The sequence below is a fragment of the Solanum lycopersicum genome, chromosome 2 (assembly GCF_036512215.1).
Source record: "Solanum lycopersicum chromosome 2, SLM_r2.1".
In the NCBI taxonomy this organism is placed as follows: domain Eukaryota; kingdom Viridiplantae; phylum Streptophyta; class Magnoliopsida; order Solanales; family Solanaceae; genus Solanum; species Solanum lycopersicum.
In genome coordinates this window covers 62,536,066-62,555,245 of record NC_090801.1, presented here as the reverse complement: position 1 = coordinate 62,555,245, position 19,180 = coordinate 62,536,066, and the positions used below count along the sequence as shown (strand labels likewise).

The 19,180-nt window shown below is 28.9% G+C and overlaps 1 protein-coding gene across 3 annotated transcripts; it reads left to right on the top strand.

The window, feature by feature from the left end:
• Positions 1-8,194: 8,194 nt before the first annotated feature.
• TRM26A (TONNEAU1 recruiting motif 26a) lies at positions 8,195-13,807 on the top strand. 3 transcript variants are annotated; one of them, XM_010318165.2, is made up of 6 exons: positions 8,195-8,336; positions 9,365-9,509; positions 9,921-10,000; positions 10,500-12,215; positions 12,306-12,474; positions 12,874-13,807. In XM_010318165.2, exons 2-6 carry the CDS (start codon positions 9,431-9,433, stop codon positions 13,500-13,502), a joined length of 2,673 nt encoding a protein of 890 aa, XP_010316467.1. In that variant the 5' UTR covers positions 8,195-8,336; positions 9,365-9,430; the 3' UTR covers positions 13,503-13,807. The 3 variants fall into 3 exon arrangements, with proteins under 3 accessions (XP_010316467.1, XP_010316468.1, XP_004232568.1); XM_010318166.4 differs by having other exon boundaries at positions 8,247-8,345; XM_004232520.5 differs by having other exon boundaries at positions 8,264-8,613.
• Positions 13,808-19,180: the final 5,373 nt, after the last annotated feature.

Genomic DNA, 19,180 nt, shown 5'->3' with positions numbered 1-19,180 from the left:
ATTAATATGTGTTTATTAGGGATAAAAAGAAAAGATTGTCTGTTTGTCAGATTAACATATAATCAAAGATAATTTTCTTTATGGACAAGATTGAAACGTTTGGATTGAATATAAGAGTAGGTCAAGGTTTGAACATATTCTAAAATCGCGCTGACATTTTTATTTTTCGTGTACCAGTTCAGTTAGTAATTTTGAGAAGTTAAAAGAGTTTAATATTATTCCATAAATGTTGGTTTAAAAAGATGAGGTATTTGATTAAGTGTTTTTTTTTAAAAGAAAATAAGTATTTATATGAAGTAGTAGAAATTGTTTTTCAAATAAAAAAAAATAGTTTTTCTCGAAAGTAGTTTCGTCTTCCTAGAAGCACTTTAAACAAACATTAATTATTGCTCAAAGGTATTTTTTAAATTTATTTGTCAAACACAAACTAAATTTCAAAATAAATTGTTTTAAAATTTTTAACCAAACCGATTATAAGTAAGTCTCAACATTATCATGTGAGATTAGATTAGTAGTACGATGTTTTTCATTCTTTTTTATTGGATTTAATATGATGTTTCCTTAATTTACGCCAAAATCAAATATATTATGATTAGTGATAGATAAATGAAATTACTTTGAGAGACAATAATTTAGAATATTATAAATTAGGTCATCAATTGACACCTTCTTACTTCATTTGAGCTAACTTACATCTAAGTAATCTTTTTCAACTTTAATGAAGGTGACTTCATGGAACCGAAAGTGAAGTTTAAGGGTGAAAAGCAAAAATATTAACTCGAAAAAGTTTATTATGATATATTTTTAGTGCTTCATAAAAGCATTCAACAGGATAAACCTATTAAGACAAATCTAAAAAGAGGTTTTCCATTTCTTTTTTAAAAAAATTACAAGGATCAATCAGAGAGATAATAGAGTAGCAAAAAGACATAGGAAAAATGTTCAAGAAATTGATCAATTGAAGTGAAGGGACTTTGAACAAGTCATAGAGGGTGAAATATTTTGTTGTTTTTGTTAAGCCATATTGAGACTTTTTTTTTAAATATTGAATTGTTGCTTTGCTAAGGGTAAACGTCGGTCATTTTTTACTAAAGCTATGACCTAGCAAGACTTAACTTCAAACATATAATGATCGTACTTGAACATATAATAACTTGTTAAGATTAACTTCGGACTTTTTTTATACTAAAGTTATGTTAGAGACATTTTGGTATGAAGTTTGGCTGACCAATTTTTTGTTACGAAATAGTAAGTTGTTCTTCAAGAATTTGAAAGATAATTAAGTTTCATATAATCATAAAAAACAAATCTCGACCATCGTTAAAATAACAAAAAATTTAACAATCCCTTATGCAACAATGATAATTTGCCATTGTTTTCAACTTTTTCCAATAAAACTCACTTGATTTAAACTTACTTTTCATATTGGAATTTCAAGACTCACTTTTCCAAAATATTATACTTCAATTGCTATAGAATTAATAAAATATGTACAATAAGTAAGAAAAAGAAGAGGATGCAATTTCCTTATGACATGGGCCTGAAGTTTTGGACCTAAGCATCTCATACACCTTAGAAATAAATAGGGCCAATTTGGATAAAGCCCAACTTATATCATCATTTACTTTGAAAACAAAACTTTCATTTTTAGACTAAAAAGAAGAATAATCTAATGATGCATGAATAAGTGGTGACCATTGATATGTAACAACAAGGTGGTCCAAGTTATCTAACTAAATAAGTTAATGGGATTTTTTTCTTTTTTTTTTATTGCTTTATTTCATGGCTTTAAAGTCCATTGCATGCACATGACACTTGCCTTTGAACCATCATTATTTGATAAGGATTCCTTTGTTCTAACTTTTGTTGTAAGAAAAAAATTAAGCCCCACATAAAGCTATCATCCTCTTCTTCATGAGTTGTAAGTGATAGGGTTTGCCCCCTTCCCCCACATCCCCCCCTCTAGTTACTTCATTTTTTTTTGGGGGTCATCATATAGTAATGGCCTCCTAACTTTTATATTTTTGTCTAATATTACAATCATGTAACCCCAACTTTTTGAAACTCATTGGGACCTAATTCAACCTTGTCTATTCCTTTTTTTTTTCTCTTTTCACATTCAGTGTTTGGTGTCTATATTTGAGTATGTGTCGAGGAAGTCCCACAAATTAATAAGAGAGGGCTAGGGGCCAAGATAAATTGATACCTAACAAAATAAAGACAACTTTATATCCAGAAGGGTTCGAATCCAAATATTTGATTAAAAATTACGAAATACTTATCGCTAAATCTACTATTTTGTTTAACTCTTTTAACCTTGTTTTTTGTGCATCATGTAGTTTTCTTGAACATTGTAGTTCTTAAAGCTTATCATGTTATAGTTTTGTGGTTCAATTTAATTTAATTTAAATCTTATTCTTTGAATGTTAATTTTGCTAAGAGTTCATTTCAAACTTTATTGGTTTGATGCTACACAAATGAACAGACAAAAATAAGAAATTTATAAAACATGATGGTTAACTTCTGTTATTAGTTCAATAATGTCAGTATATATAAGTTTTCAATTTTTTTTTTTTTTGTATATATTAGCCATAAATAATGTGTCCAAAATACAAACATTATTGACATGATTTAAAAGGAAAATATGACAAAAGGTAAACGCGAACATCCAAAATATGCCTCACCCAACTCATGCCTAGTTGTGCTATAAAGGTAAACGTGAAAAACATTTACTTGCACCCAATATTATTTATATTCAAATTAATAAAATTTCATTACGAGAACATGATCTAAAAGGTGTTCATCCACATAGATGATCTGTGATTGATCTTTCCTTAATACCTTCTGAGTCGAGCTGTGTGGTTTGTATATTGTTACAGAATAGTGAGAGTTTATTTGGTTCTCACCCAAAGGGTAAAGGTGATAGCAATTGTAAATTATTCGAAAATTTTTTTAAAAAAAACATAACATAATTTAATGATTAAATTATACACGTTAAATGATGTCTTATAATTATTAATTTCAGACTAATAAAATTTAGTTATTCCTTCATCATGTATTGCGTAACTTTCTGTGTGATTCTTTTTTAAAAAAAGTCTTTTGATATAAAAGATACTAAAATGTCTTGCGTGAATGAAGGTGGCCAAGTCCACGATGGGGACGATCTTACTAGCAATTATAAGTCAAAAAGTAAATAAATGAAATTATTTGTTTTTTTCGTATTAATTATTTATACTTATAATTTTTGTAGTATTGTTTTTATCTCATTGAATGAAGGATAATTATATTGAAATAATTATTTTCGAGATACAAAATAATTGAGTGACAAAATATGACCTTCTCGATAGCTCTTTTTTCCAGCATGTGTTTAAAGAAGGCAATGTTGAAGTTATATATATAAAAAGTGTAATTAATAATTAGCTATATATCTATCAAAAATATATCCACTAAATAATTTTATTAATTATCTTAATTCTATATTGTATTCCTCACATTCAGAGGCGAATTCAAAATTTGATAATTTAGGATGTACCAATATAAACAAAGCTCAAATATAAAGTTAAAGCTAAACATAAAATAAAAACAGGTTTAGTTGAGATTCAAACCTTGGTCTAAAGGGTTGTATCTCTAGCTTATACCAATTGCACAAGGGCACTTCTATGTTTTCTATGAGTACACTATTAATTATATCTTAATTTCTATAAGTTTTTCAAAATAGTATGCATATATATATATATATGATTTTTCGAAAATTACCAAATGCACGTGCACCCCTTCTACTCACATTTAATCATAATATAACATGGTTGTCGTCAAATTAGGTTTTCTACATTAGATATTAATTAGCATTTCAAAATTAGCTCAAACAAAAGAGAATTGCTCAAAGAAAAATTAGGAAGCTCGAGTCCATGTGGAATTCTTTCCATCAAATAACTCTGGTTTAATTAGATGTTTGAGCTTTGAGTTTCAGTAACATATCCAGGATTGTTATTAAGGGGTGTCAATAATTGTAGTAAAAAATATAATTTGAGGATAGTATGACTAGAACCACTTTAAAGAATCTTCACAATACTATAACTATCAAATTAAATATTTAACTTGTGTCAAGAGGTGTCAATGCTTACATAGGTATTTACTAAATCAAAATTTAATATGTAGATACAATGTAATTTTCCGACAAGGATGTTGCTCGACACCTCTTTGATATGAATGCCACTCCTACAATGTGCGATCCAAATTGATCGAGAAACATCAAATACCAAATAAAAATAAAAACCAAACCATCTATCCTCATAGTTGAAAAATAGTAAGAACAATATTTCTATCGTTTGCAACTATTGTTATCAATGATGTTACTGCTTTAAAACAAGCAATTAAAGCCTTTAAATGTTGCAATTTTTGATACCGACTACACATACAAGGTATATTTATAATGAATTAGAAAAATATCTTGTGGTAGGGAAAGGGGAATTGCTAGTACAATAATCATCTTATGTTTTTTTTTTGTTGGATTGGATATAATTTGGGGAGATGCATGAGGTTAGGTAAGGATGATATTTTTTTTATATAAAATACATGTACATATTACTTTATTAAAATCAATTTATGTAATTATAGTTCTGTAAGTATTAATTAATTAATGATGAAATGTTTGTCATGATGAATCCACGTTGGGGCTAATTTGACTATGGTGAGGGGAATTTAATTAATCAAACTACGTGCCTAAAGGGCCCAACTAATTCAGTTACATTTATATATATATATATATATATTATAGATGTTGAATTTATTTCGTTAGTTCGTATATTTAATTCTTTAGATTTTAAATATTTTTGTTAAAATTTTTTGCTCCGCCTCTAATGCTATAAATTTGAATCCGGCACTAAGAAGTAAAAATAATATGTTACTCTCTTCGTTCATTTTTATTTGTTATGTGCGCTTTCTGAAATTGAATTTGACTTATTTTCAAAGTTAAATTAAATTAAATTAATTCAATTTTGTAAACAAAAAAAATAAGATATTCAAAAGCTATACTAAAAGTACTATACATTGTTAATTTTTACATATAAATATGATAAAAAATATATATCTTATAATGCTAATTAAAATTTATATAATTTTATCTTTAAAAATAAAAAATATGACAATTAATAATGGATGGGTGAAGTACTCCTTCCGTCCGTATTTATTTGTCTATTTTGACAAATCAAGAAAGAATAACAAATTTTTTTCTATTATATCCTCATTTAGACTTCTTGAAAATTTTTTAAGTTTTAATTCATGTTTTATGAAACCATAATTAATAAGGGTAAAATTGTAACTTCACTATGCTAATAATTGTCATCTTAATATGTGTGTTATTTCTAAAGTAGACGACTAAATAGGGACAAAGAGAGTACTAATTAAATAACATCAATTTTTAAGGACAATATATAAATAGAAATAGAAAGAAAGAATAAAGTCCAGAGAAATACTCCCACATCCATAATTTGTTTGACAGATATACTAAAATAGATGTTCAAGATTAATTGTCAATTTAAATAATCAAAAAATAATCAGTAATTCTTTTTCAATTTTACTCTTAATAATAACTCCATTTAGTTCAATTAAAAAATTATATAAAATTTTTAATATAATAAAATTATATTAATCAAATATTAATTAAAAACAATTTATATAAAGATTTTATCTTGACAAATAACCGTGAACGGAGGAGTAGGGTAGAGTGGGTTAAGGCGCCAAATAGAGGGGCAAAAGTATGTGGGAATTATGAGGTGTGCCTGTTTATGTTTGTTTGGGAAATTATCATACGATGAATACTATAATGTTTTCTTTTACAATTTACAAGAAAAAAATGAAATTCCGTTATAATGACAGTTTTTGGATAGCATTTAAGACTAGTATTTATGTTATCTGCGCACACAAACAACCTAGCGAAACTTACCACGTCATTAATAATTTTTCGTGTGTCAATTTAAAATTAAACAAGTAAAAAAGAACGAAAAGAGTAATAATTATTGGGAATAAAATTCATTCAACAAATTTGATCAGAATTTAGTTGATGAAATAAATATGTTATTTTATTTTTTAATATATTTTTATTTCTTTCAATTTTAATACATTTTATTTAAAAAATGAAAAAATAATAATTTATTTTAACATAAAAAATATTATAAATTTTTAAAATTTCTGATTCTAAATTTTTTAACTATTTTGCATTAACCTATTTTGTTTATTTTTTTTTCCTAATGAAACATTTGAAGAGTTTAGGTTGATATAATTAAATGAATGAACTTTTAAAACATTGAACTGCAAAATACGCAATTTAATTAGTGTCCTAATTAATGTCTATTTAAATCAATTCCCCCTTTTCTTATTTGTTGGCAGATTCGTCCAACTAAAAAAGAAAAAGAGAGAAGAACAACTTGAGTTATTAATTATTATAAACACAATTAAATTGTTGTTGCATCACGTACTTTATAATTTGGTTCATTTACAAGTTTACACTCATAATAGAATTTTTAAGTATTTATTTTATCGAGGAAAAAATCAAAATTTATTTTCTGAAAATATTTTAAAGAAATAAATTAGTGCTGGTTGATATATCTAGGAATTAATTATCACAAATTTATTAATCGCGATAATAATATTTTCAATAATAAAAATTAAAAATGAAAAAATTGTAATCTTTCTTTATTATTTACGTGATTTCAGAAAACAATCCCTTTCACTATAATTTTTCAACTTAATTATATGATGAAATATTAGCCAACTAAAATCTCATGAAGATGTGTATTTTAATTATGTTTAATTTTTTTTAGTTTGACCACGAGACATGTATTCATAAAAAAATAAAAATCATATATTATATTCATTTTTATGATGCGGTTAGGTGTAGAAAATGGATCCATAATAAAAAAATTAATTAAATTTTCCTTGACAGAATGATTCTGATAGACATTAAATTATATAATATTTGATGCTTAAGACGGCAACCTATTTTAAAAAAAAAAAATTACATGATTTAGTGGCCATGTGAGATTTTTAATTATTTAATTTCATCATAGTTTGTTGAGTACCAATACAAGAGAACTATCAATTTCTTAGTATATAAAATTCCAACCAAAAAAAAAAAAAATTAACTAATCTAAACATAATACATTTTAAAAATCTTAATTTAGGTGTTACTTAATTATTTATTTTAATTTGGTTTGTTGGTAAAATCTTTTGAGTACGTGCTACTTGATTCCAAAACCATATATACGTAATACATCTCCATTACCAAGGAAAAACTGATTATTAACCCCCAATTATAGTACTAATTTCACTTTTATATTTTACAAATTAATATTAAAAAGAGAATACTAAAGCAATATTGGATACTTAACTAAAGATACTACATTTTAACTGAAATTTGATTAGGAAAAATAAATGTAAAAGTTATACAACAACAATATTTATACATTTTTGTTCTTACTTATAACAGTAAAAGGTATGTCCTCGATAAATATTCAATTCAGTTAAAAATTATTAAAATCAAATATGAAAAATAAAATATAGTACCATAAATTTTTTTAAAAAAAACACTAAGAACAACCAATAATAGGAGAATCCAAGCAAAGGAAATAACAAAAAAATTATAAAATTTTAAAAAATAAAATAAATACTTTTTTAAAAACTAATAAATGTGGTAGATTATATAAAATGATATTTGACAAATTGGTATAGTACATCTTGAAATATGTCGAGATGAAAAGATGTATCATATAATTATGGAATTTGGAATGACAATAATAGTATTTTCTTAATCTCAATTTACATGATATAGTTTAGATTTATAAAGTTAAATAAGAAAAATTCATATACCTTTTACATACGCAAATGATTCAAATAAAAATATTTTTGACTGAAATTTATTCATATTCCTAAATTATTTTTAAAAGTCGAATAGTAAATTATATCATATAAATTGAGAAAAAAGTAATACTGAAAAGATTTATTATATAATTATGGAATTTGAAATGACAATAATAATATTTTCATAATTCAATTTACGTGACATAGTTTAAATTTACAAAGTTAAATAAAAAAAAATATTATTACAATTATTCATAAATATTTTATATATGCAAATTTATTCAAATAAAAATATTTTTGACTGAAATTTATTCATATTCCTAAATTACTTTTAAAAAGTCAATAGTGTATGAGATTCGAATAGTAAATTATATGATATAAATTGAGACAATAATGAGAGCGGAGAGACAATAAGGGGAGTTAGCTTTTTGGAGAGTTGTATTTTTTTTTCCCAGAGATGGTGTCTCTCATGCTAAAAAGTATCAACTGTACTACTTTTTCTTCTTCTTTTCAATTCATTCATTAATAATTGTCCTTTGTATTATTTTTATCCCTTTCGTTACTCTCCACTTTCTTCTTCTTCTTGAAAAAAAAACTAAACGTCAACTCCAGCTCTTACAAACAGCTTTTCTCTCTGTCAATACACATACATTCCTCTTCTTTTTTTTTAATAATAATAATTTTCTCTGTTTCTTCAAACAAGCTTGAGTTTTATGATGAAAACTTTTTCTATGGTTATTGAAAGTTGAAATGATGGTTTGTTCTTTTTTTTTCTCTCTCTCATTGTTTTCATGTTTCTTGGATCTTTGATCACGAGGAAAGATAAAAATTTGATTTTGACTTGTACCCTTCTCTCCTCTGCTAGTTTTTCTTGAAAAATGGGATTTTTATAACATGGAATGGCTGATTTAATGTTGAAATTTGTTTAACAATGTCTAATTTTGTAGTGGGGTTGAATCTTAAATGGTTTATAAGTTTGTTCTATGGCTGCTACTTTGTGTTGTCTAGTAATCCCTTTTTTTTTTTGTTTCATTCTATCTGATGAAGTTTGTTTGCTGAGTTATGAATGCCTAATGTTTACTAGATCAGTCCAGCAATTAACAAAATAATTACTCTTTGCTGAATTAGATCAGGAGTAAGAAATTCCCTCATATATTCCACTTTCAAGAGCAAAACCATTTTATTAGTACTACAATTTGTTTATTTTTTTGGCTAAATTTACATATAGATTTTGAGGTCATTTGTCATCATAGAGAATTTTCTCTGTTTTTTTTTTTAATGATTTTGTGGAAAAAAATCTGATTGGGGCTTTCAAGAATAGTAGTGCCTATTGATTTATATGAATTGAATTTGTTTTCTACCTTTAAATGTTATTAGACTATGACAAGAAAGGTTCAGTTTTATGAATATGATATCTGTTGGTTATACTTCAGAAAAAATGCTATATGAATCTTCTTTTTTTCTTTCTGCTGGGAAGAATCGTCAATTGATATTATTGTGTCTGCAGGGTGTGGACTAGACATGGAGTTACTAGCTCTTTAGGATTATTGTGCAAGTTGGGATTTTCTGCTGCATGAGAAGCTTGTTGGATCTCATTGATTTTGATCAAGGAGGGATGGCAAGGAAGTTTCTTTCACAAAAAAGACATGGTGGTAAGTGCTTTTGTTCTCTAGTTGCATCACGAGAATGATATTGTCGAAGCTAGTGATGTTGGCAAGATGTTAATTAGTTGCTCAAATTAACAGCCTTTTAATAAATGTTTGATGAATTTTGCCTATGATTTGTCATGAGGAATGCACCCTTTGAAGGGTCAGGGGGAATCCTGAATTAGTTTACTTCATTATGCTCAACATCACTCTTAGCTTAGTCATTCAAGTCCTGTTACGCAATGATTTCTGCTTCTACTTAAGCAACTATGACAGTACGAAGAATTTGTTAGATTACCTGTTATATATAAGCACAACATTAGCATTTAATTGGGACAGAGGGGATATAGATATATCTTCTTCTTTTTTCCCCCAAAACCAACAGAAAATATGATGATTCATTCATCTAATGTGCAGGTGTCGATACTCCTAGAAATAGCTTGGAGCTTCCTGTTGAAGCGTCTCAATGGTTCTATGCTGGAGGGGACAAAGCACAGGTAAACGTTTTATTATGTCATGTGCAAATTCTTTTATCTGATGTTGGAATACTCTTAGCACATCGAGCACTGAAAGACAGGATTAAGACATTTACATTTGATAAAATGCTATAACCTGAAGTGTAGGATTTCTCCTGCCTCATGTATCCTTGTAACTGTGGTCTTATAGAGTGTGGCAAATTTTGCAAGGTCAGGGTGACAAAGAAATCCACAGCTGCTACTTGAAATTTGCTTCGATGTGCAGCAGTTGTACCATTATCTATACCTGTCTAGACCTGGAAAACACAGGCATTTCTTAACTAAAATAATATTGTGCATTATGTATTTTCTTGTAATCTCTACCTAGTTTGGTTTTTCAACTTCTGGCCTCGCAAAATCTTCATGTATTATTTGGTACACTGCAAAAATTAAATCAGGCCTCTGAATTGTCCTGAGAGTTGGAAATGATTCCTTCTTACTTGTTTGGTCCTATGCAAACTCATTCCATATTTGAATGCAGTGCGCTTATCAGATGATTGATTGGCAAGAGAAGAACTGTTACGGGTACGAGGCTCCAATGAAGAAACTGATCAGTGAAGAAATAGCCAGAAGACCAAACACAGGATATAATGCACCTAGTGTGGTAGCACGTCTAATGGGAGTTGATACGTTACCATTAGATACAAGACCATTACCAAAGCATGTAGAGAAAAAGAATGAAATGAAGGATGGGAACCCTTCTAAAGAGGAATGGTTGAGAAAGGTTTCCATTGATCATGCAACCCAGTCCTCCAGACAGAAAATCTCAATTCCCTTTAACCATGATGAATCATGTGACTCTGACCGACAGATTGATAGCCGAAAACCAAACAAATATAAACCTCGTGAACATCCTCAGGAGGAGGAACTACAGAAGTTCAAAAAAGATTTTGAAGCATGGCAAGCAGCAAGGTTCAAGGAATGTTCGAAGTTTGTTGAACATGGCACCAGTCCAAGTCAATGGTTAGCACAGCAAAGCCTGAACAAGGAAAAGTTGACTCTTTATGCAAATTCAATGAGAACCGCAGCTTCTGAGAAACCTACAGAGCTTAGAGGGCATACAGTAGCAGTGAATCCCTGGGAAAGAGGCCTTTTGAAGCATCAGAAAAATATAAATGAATTTCCTGCACCTGCACAAAATAAGACCTACTGTGTTAAGGAAGTTATTCCGAACCCCGATTTTCAGAATCATCCTCTGACAAATTCTTATCGCCGACCTGATGTTGCTCCAGCTCCTACAAAGATAGTAATTCTGAGGCCTGGTCCTGAAAGGATAGTGACTAACGAAAATTCGTGGGCCAGTTCTCCGGGTATTTCTGAAGATAGGGGTAGCATAGAAGAATTTCTTGAGGAGGTCAAGGAAAGACTGAACTGTGAATTGCAAGGAACAAATTCCAAGAGGAGCATTACTGTCAGGGGAGGAGGGATTGAGACCCCTTATAGTGAAAGGTCACCAGATGCGAAGCAAATAGCTCAATCTATTGCAAAACATGCTAGGGAGAGTGTTACTAGGGACTTTGGAACAACATTATCTCGATCAGAATCCACCAGGTCTTATAAAAGTGATATTCATTCCAATGGGGAGAGTTCTCCTGAGTTTGTCAATAGAGATACACGGAAGTTTTTGACAGAAAGGTTCCGGAATGTCCTCAAGCAAGAAACATCTCATGGTGTACACAGGCTTGCTCGTGGAAGCTCTAGATCGATGGAACTGAATAATGAAACGTGCAGCTCTGAAGAAATGAGGTATACTTCTAATACGGGAGATAAAGCAACAAATCTGGACAATATGAAAGGTGAATTAAACATGCACAACAGATCTTTCAGACGGGATCATGGCAATGACATGCTTGAGCAGGAACTATCTCCTAGGAGCCTAATTAGATCTTTGTCCGCTCCTGTGTCCGCAACATCATTTGGAAAGCTCCTCCTAGAGGACCGACATATGCTGACAGGGGCCCATATTAGAAGACAGCATGAAGCTATTGAGAAGGTCACAATGAATGTCAAGAAACGGCAAAAAGAGAAATTCAACCTTAGGCGAAAGGTTTCCAGCTTTAGTTATAGTTTCATACTTAAGGGCAAGCTCTTTGGTAGGAAAGTTCATTCTTGGGAAGAACCACATGGACAAACATACAATCTCATGAAAGATTTTCCAAGCCCACCAACTGGAACACCGAATTTTTATGAAAGACATGTAAGGAGCCTAAATAGTCCATTGCATTACTAAATATCTGCATGATGCTGATTTGTCATTACATTAACGATGGATATTATTTGGTTCTAGGAAAATCCTACTGAAGTTCCACCAAGTCCTGCATCTGTATGCAGCAGCATCAATGAAGAATATTGGAGACAAACAGACTACCTCACCCCATCAACAACTTCTGATGTACCTGCACTGGATGATAGTGAGATGCCCCGTGTTTTCAGAGATATCAGTTCTAATCTGAACGGTATTAGTAAAAGCTTCTATAAGTGTCCTCAAGCATGTGTTGTTCTGTTTTTTGGTCTCCTTATAGCCTATAGGCAAGATCATATTCCTGTGAGACGAACTTGAGAAATTCTCACCATGTTGCTTTGGCTCATATCATTTCACTGTTAAAATATTGTTCAAACTGAGAAACTTTAGCTGTGATCACATAACATTCTTCTGACAGGACTTTTGTCTCACATCATGTGCTTGCAGTAAATAGCCACAGAGATTATACTCATGGACTTGTATCTCATTCCCCTCACTCTCTAATTTAGCACTTCCTTTAATTGCAATATAATTGGTTTTAATTACTGTATCTTGAAAATGTGGAACCACATGGAACTCTCATGGAAGTTGCTATTTTCTTTCTGCATATCAGAGTTAAGGAGGCAACTGAATCAACTAGATACTTATGACTCTGAGGAGACCATGATCGATGAGCAGGCAGTTGAAGAGGAGATGTTGGAGATTGAAGACCAAGCCGAGGCATACATTAGAGAACTGCTCATTGCTTCTGGTCTATATGATGGTTCGCGAGATAAATATATATCAAGATGGGATCCACTTGGAAAGCCTATCAGCAACCAAGTTTTTGAAGAAGTAGAAGAGTCTTACAAACAACTGACAAAGGATGAAGAAGGGTATATTAAGGATCAACTACAGAAAATAAATCACAAGTTATTGTGTGACATGCTGAATGAAGCACTTCCAAGTATACTTGGAGTACCTTCCACAATGTCTAGGTTCATGAAACATGCTGTCGGTCCAATGCCACGACCTCCTCAGGGAAAGAAGTTATTGGAACGTGCATGGGAAATTGTCGGTGTTTATGTTCACCCTCCCTGGGATAGAGCATTTCAATCCCTTGACAATATAGTAGCGAGGGACTTGAGTTCCACCCCTTGGTCTGGATTGATCGATGAAGATGTTAATGCTCTAGGTAAAGACATGGAATGCCAGATTATTGGTGATCTTATTCAAGAAATGATCAAGGATATGTTGTCATAACTTTTTCTTTTTTTCAACTCTTTATTTTGGTCACTGATATGAAGAAGTTTTGGAACTTCTGAGTGGCCAGGGCATAAAACATGCAAAATGTTAATCTGCCCAAATTAGAGTGTGTTTAATTTACAGAAACTGTAATGTGCAGTCTTTCTAGAGTTGGATGCATGTGTTCATAACTTGTGGCTTGATCTGGTGATATTTATTGTACATACATTATTAGTTCAGATATATTCCCTCCGTCCACCTTTACTTATTCACTATACTATTTTGAGATATCCAATAATACTTTGTTCAGTTTATAAAGTCAATGATTAATTTACCATATTGTGTCTATTTTACCCTTGCTTTTAATAAGGGCGACTTGGTAAAGTTACTCCTATTAGTTACTGCTTTTTAATCCATCTGTCAAGTCAATAGTGGTTAACTATTATTAAACAAAGGGAGTATTAGTTTATTTTGATCTGATAAATCATTTTTGTTAGTAATGTTATATTAAACAGCCTTCTGGAAATGTGAAATTTCTTTGTGTGCGCTTGCAGTTAGGCATTATGCTCTGGAATATTTAAGTCACCCTTCTAGTTTTCATGTGAATGAGTTGACTAAATAGGTTGGTGATGGCTACACAATGCGTGTAGGTTGTCACTGAGCATTCTTAGTCACACGGGAAAAAGAGGTCAAATATAATAGCATGAAAAGACTATATGATTTATTATAGCTCACATCCAAACATCTTATTAGCAAATGAGCTCCGTGAGGCCGCGCTAAAAGGGAAGGCCCTAATTTGTCTCTTCTTTTACAAGAAGATTAAGATCCAGTCCAAAAATAAGATACAAAAGACAAGGAGTAAGACCAAATATTAGGTGATGATTCACAATCTTAGGTATCTTAGGAGAGTTGCAAATCATAAGGTGTCATTCCATTCTAAGCCAATAGGTCCAATCAAAAGCCTTTTAACATTACTTAGCAAATCAAAACTGGATTCAAGTTTGTGATATATATCAGGTCACACAAATGAAAGATCATAAATTTTTAACCTCGTTTGCTCCATCGACAAACTTCAAGATCAGAAATCAAAATTTATTAAATATAAAATTTTGGTCACGAGGTCAAATTCATTCTTACTCTCTTCGTCCAACAATAATTGTTCATTATACTAATTTAAAATGTTTAATTATATTTGTTCATTTTATGAAATTAATGAATAATTTTGCACTTGATTCCTAATTTATCCTTGTTACTAATTATAGCTATACATATTTCAAGACATTGTATTGATTATATTCGAAGATCGATACAATAAACTTACCCCTCTATTTTTAGTTTATTAAGAGATGTGCAAAGTCAATACTTCGATTGATATTTAATTTGTTATTTCAACAAAATTAAACCTCTTTGTATTTGCAACAAGGAAAATTATTTTGGCTCAAAAATTTGACTAGAATGATAAAATAAATATGTTATTTTACTGTTTTTAAATTTAATTTTTTTTAAATAAAAATGAAAAAAATATTATAAACTTTTAAATTTTATAATCAAATTTTCAGATCATATCAATATATTTTTTCAAGAAAAGAGGTCTAGTTTTTCAGAGGAAGTAAACAGCTTTTTTTTTTTTTTGTTTGATGGACTTTGTTGTCAAAAAGATGCAGTCCAAATTGGGAAACTTTGAATTTCGTGTTAGTCGTGGAAAGTTAAAACACTGTTTGTTTGTGTGGTAGCTAGTCAATTTCCAAGCACACTAACAATTTCTACACTCTTTTTTCAATCAAATTAATTAAGGGGGTGACCGACGTTTTATAGCCATGTGAGCATTATTATTACGGAGTTACTAGAAATTTTATGACAAATTTAAATTCCGACATTATATTAGCTTTGAACACACCTTTGTTATTGTGCTATAGGTCTTCATTAGTTTTAAGGATGGTTAAAAATACTAAATGTGTCAATATAAAATATGATTTGAACCGTATATAATATATTGGACACTTTGAGACCATCATAACTACGTTAGTGCAGGACATATTAATTAGATGACAAATTTCATAATTAATTTTTATATTTATAGTTATTTAATGAATTTATATTATGATCTGAGCCAAATATACTCACATACGAAAAATTCATATGTTTGTACTCTAGAGCCATTTTAAGTGAAGCCTCAATTCAAAAACTAGCCAGAAGAAAGAAAAAAAAATAACTACATTTTTTTATACTAATAATTTAATTAATAAAAAATTGCATCTTTTAATTTCTTTGCATTTTTTTACCCCTCCATGGAAACTTCTATTTTTTTGCTTACTTAGTGGATTGAATCCAAAATTTTAAAATTTGAAGGGGAAATATGTTTACCAAATGAACAATCCTTTTTATTATTCAAATTTGTATCGAGAAGATTTATATATTTTTCTTAAAAAAAAGAAGATAACATGATGGGAAAAAAGATAAATATATCCTTGAAGTATCGTGAATGGTATGTAAATACCCTCCGTCATACTTTTGGACATTGGTATCTCTACCGTCCAAAAACTAGAACACGTATACCCTTTATACTAACTGACATATATGTGTCATAATTTTATCTATCGATCAAACATTTATTGACGAATAAGATTGCGCCACGTGTCCCTTTTTATTCTTTTTTTAGGGAAAAGGACCTATATGCTTTAGTTTTTGGATGGCAGGGACATCAATGTTCTAAAAGTATGACTGAGAATATTTGCATACTATTTACGATAGTTAAGGGGTATATTTGTCCTTGTTGATATTTCCTTTATTAAATTTCAAAAGAGGAGGGAATTTGACAAATAGGATCAACAGAAGTTCACATGTTAGATTAGATTTATTGACTTGATTAACTCTTTTGTTTTTAATTGGATTGATGGATTTGTCATTATGTCCTAAATACAATTAACATTCATTCAACATTAATTAATGAACAAATTAAAAATGAAAACGTAAACAAAGAGAAGGTTGTGCATGTGCGCTTACATGTGATACCATCAACTTTCGAGTTTGTGATGCGTAAGCTTGAGCGTATTTGAGTTATTTAAATTTTCAAAAGATTTGTGATGTAGTATGAAAATCTGTTCATCTTTAATTAAAAATCTTAAATTTAAACTTTATTGAATTTTATGTGGCACCAATCCAAATCGATCATGGTTTCAAAATGGATACTTCAAATTTATTTTGATATATTAAAACTTTTTTTTATTTTCATTTTTGTGGTGAACAAGATAAGAGATTAGAAACTAAGATAATTAGGAGTTAGGACATATGGAGATCAAGATGCACAAATGTGTCTCGTTGTAAGGAGGTGTGAGATATTGACTATGATGGGTACAAAAAGTTAAAAGAAGTATTGAAGATACATGATTTGACAAGACATGATAAATTTGAACTTACTGAAGACATAACCTTATTATATAGGAGGGTATTATGAAGTTAGAAGATTATGATAGAATGTTAATAAGTAATCAATCATTGTCTAGTTAGTTTGTGCATCAATTTGGCAAGTATTACTCTGTTCTAATTTATACGACTTATTGTCCTTTTTAGTCAGTTCCGTCTCAAAACAGATGACATATTTGTCAATTAAATTACAATTTAACTTTAAAATGCTTATTTTAACTTTAATGAAATAATTGATAGTTCGACAAATATCTATTATTTATTTTACACTATAAATTTTAATATTTTAAATAAATTTTATTTCAATTCATATATAATAGATCGAATGGAGTATTTATTATTGCTACTATTTTTTCCTATTTTTTTTCTAGCATGCATTAATATATTTTTGAAGAAAATAATCAATATATAGAGAAGAAAATGAGAGAATATGTCACAATGGGTGGGGTATATAAAACAAAATTGAAGAAAACGTGCCTCGTAAATTGGCGGCAAACTGGCCGCGTATTCCGGGTAGTTGATAGACTCGTCCTAGACTTTTTTTTAAAATTTTTTAATTTTCCACAACACAAAAGACAAAAGCAAAATACTACTTACAAGTATTTAATAAACTAGTCGTATTCACTAATTATTATGTTAAATAATTACTTAATCAAATACTATACTACAAAAATTACATGTTAGTACATACAATCATCTAAATAATAACACTAAAAATAATAACGTATTCAATAAAATTTCACAATAAAATTAAGAGAAGACACAATTTCAAGAAGAGAGACTGTTTTTAAAAACTCACCAACAAGACAGTATAAAAGAATCAAAATAAAAAACAATGTAATAGTAACTAAAATAACACTAAAATTATGTGATAATAATCGAGATACCACAAACAACATATTAGGATTATATTACCTATTACTTTTCTATCCAAATATATATATCATTTATGTCCTCTTATTTAGAATAATGTTCTCGATAATTTAAAATATCTAATAGTAATGACGGATGAAGATTAATGAGTACATAATTATGAGTTGAACAAAGTGTCAGAACCGACCGTCCGTCTTTGGCGTGCGATAATGTTCAAACATTCACTCTGACATTTACTATAATTCTTACTCTAATCCACAAGCAAATTCTATAAATCAAAACCATTATTTGTAGTACGGATCTGACTCAATCTCTCACGTTTCATAGTCTTTTTTATATTTAAAATTATATTGAATATATTATTATTGTTATTATATTATGATTTTTGCTTTATAAAGACTAAAAATCATGAATATATATTTATATAGTGATTTTTGTATTAAAAACATTGAAATAGATTATATTAATAATTTTTTAAATAAATTTTATTTAAACACAAAAATAATGGTATTAAGCTAAATATAAGTAGAAAGTATCAAAAATTTCTTTTAATCTTAAGTCTTAAGTATGTCGAGTAAAAAAATAAGATTAAAGAGTTTTTAAAAGGATTTTTTTTCCTTAAAGTGAACTAAAATAGAATGTAAGAAATACAAATCAAGAATATCTAATTAAATAAAAATATTTTATCATATATTTACATGTTCAATTAAAACAAATCATAATTTAAATATTTGAGACTCTCTTGAATTTTTAAATAAATGTCCCAACTCTAAATTAATAGTTGCTGCTTGCAAAATCATAAGAAATGTTGAAATTAGAAAAAAAGAAATAAAATAAAGATTTGTGCTTAATATTATCTTTCAATTTTTAATCAAACACTAATATAGATGTAAAATAGTGGGTGGGAAAATAGAAAATATAAAAAAGTTTCAAACTTTGGTTTGGTATTTACCAAGATATATGAAAATCCCTCCTTTTCCATATAAAAATATATCATAGGTTGGTGAAAAATTCTGAGCTTTGATGTTTTCCATTTTCAGAAATTATATGTATTATCATATTTATATTTTATATCATATATATGTGAACAAAAATACACACATGTGTATCATGAACACAGTAAATTAATATTATATTCATTTTTCTATTCTTTGCTATATATTTACACCCAGTTTGATTCTGAAAACACTCTAGATATACTATTACCTAAATCATTATAAAGTAAAAATTAGATGAGACAGTCAATTTTTGAGCCAGCAAATTAAAGTTAAAGTATAGTTTAAAATTTGTAATATTAAATATATCATAATATTTGTATAAATGTAAAAACTTCTCATTAATAGTAAATGTAATTATTTTAAATATAAAAAATATATTATTATTTTTTAAATAAATAAATT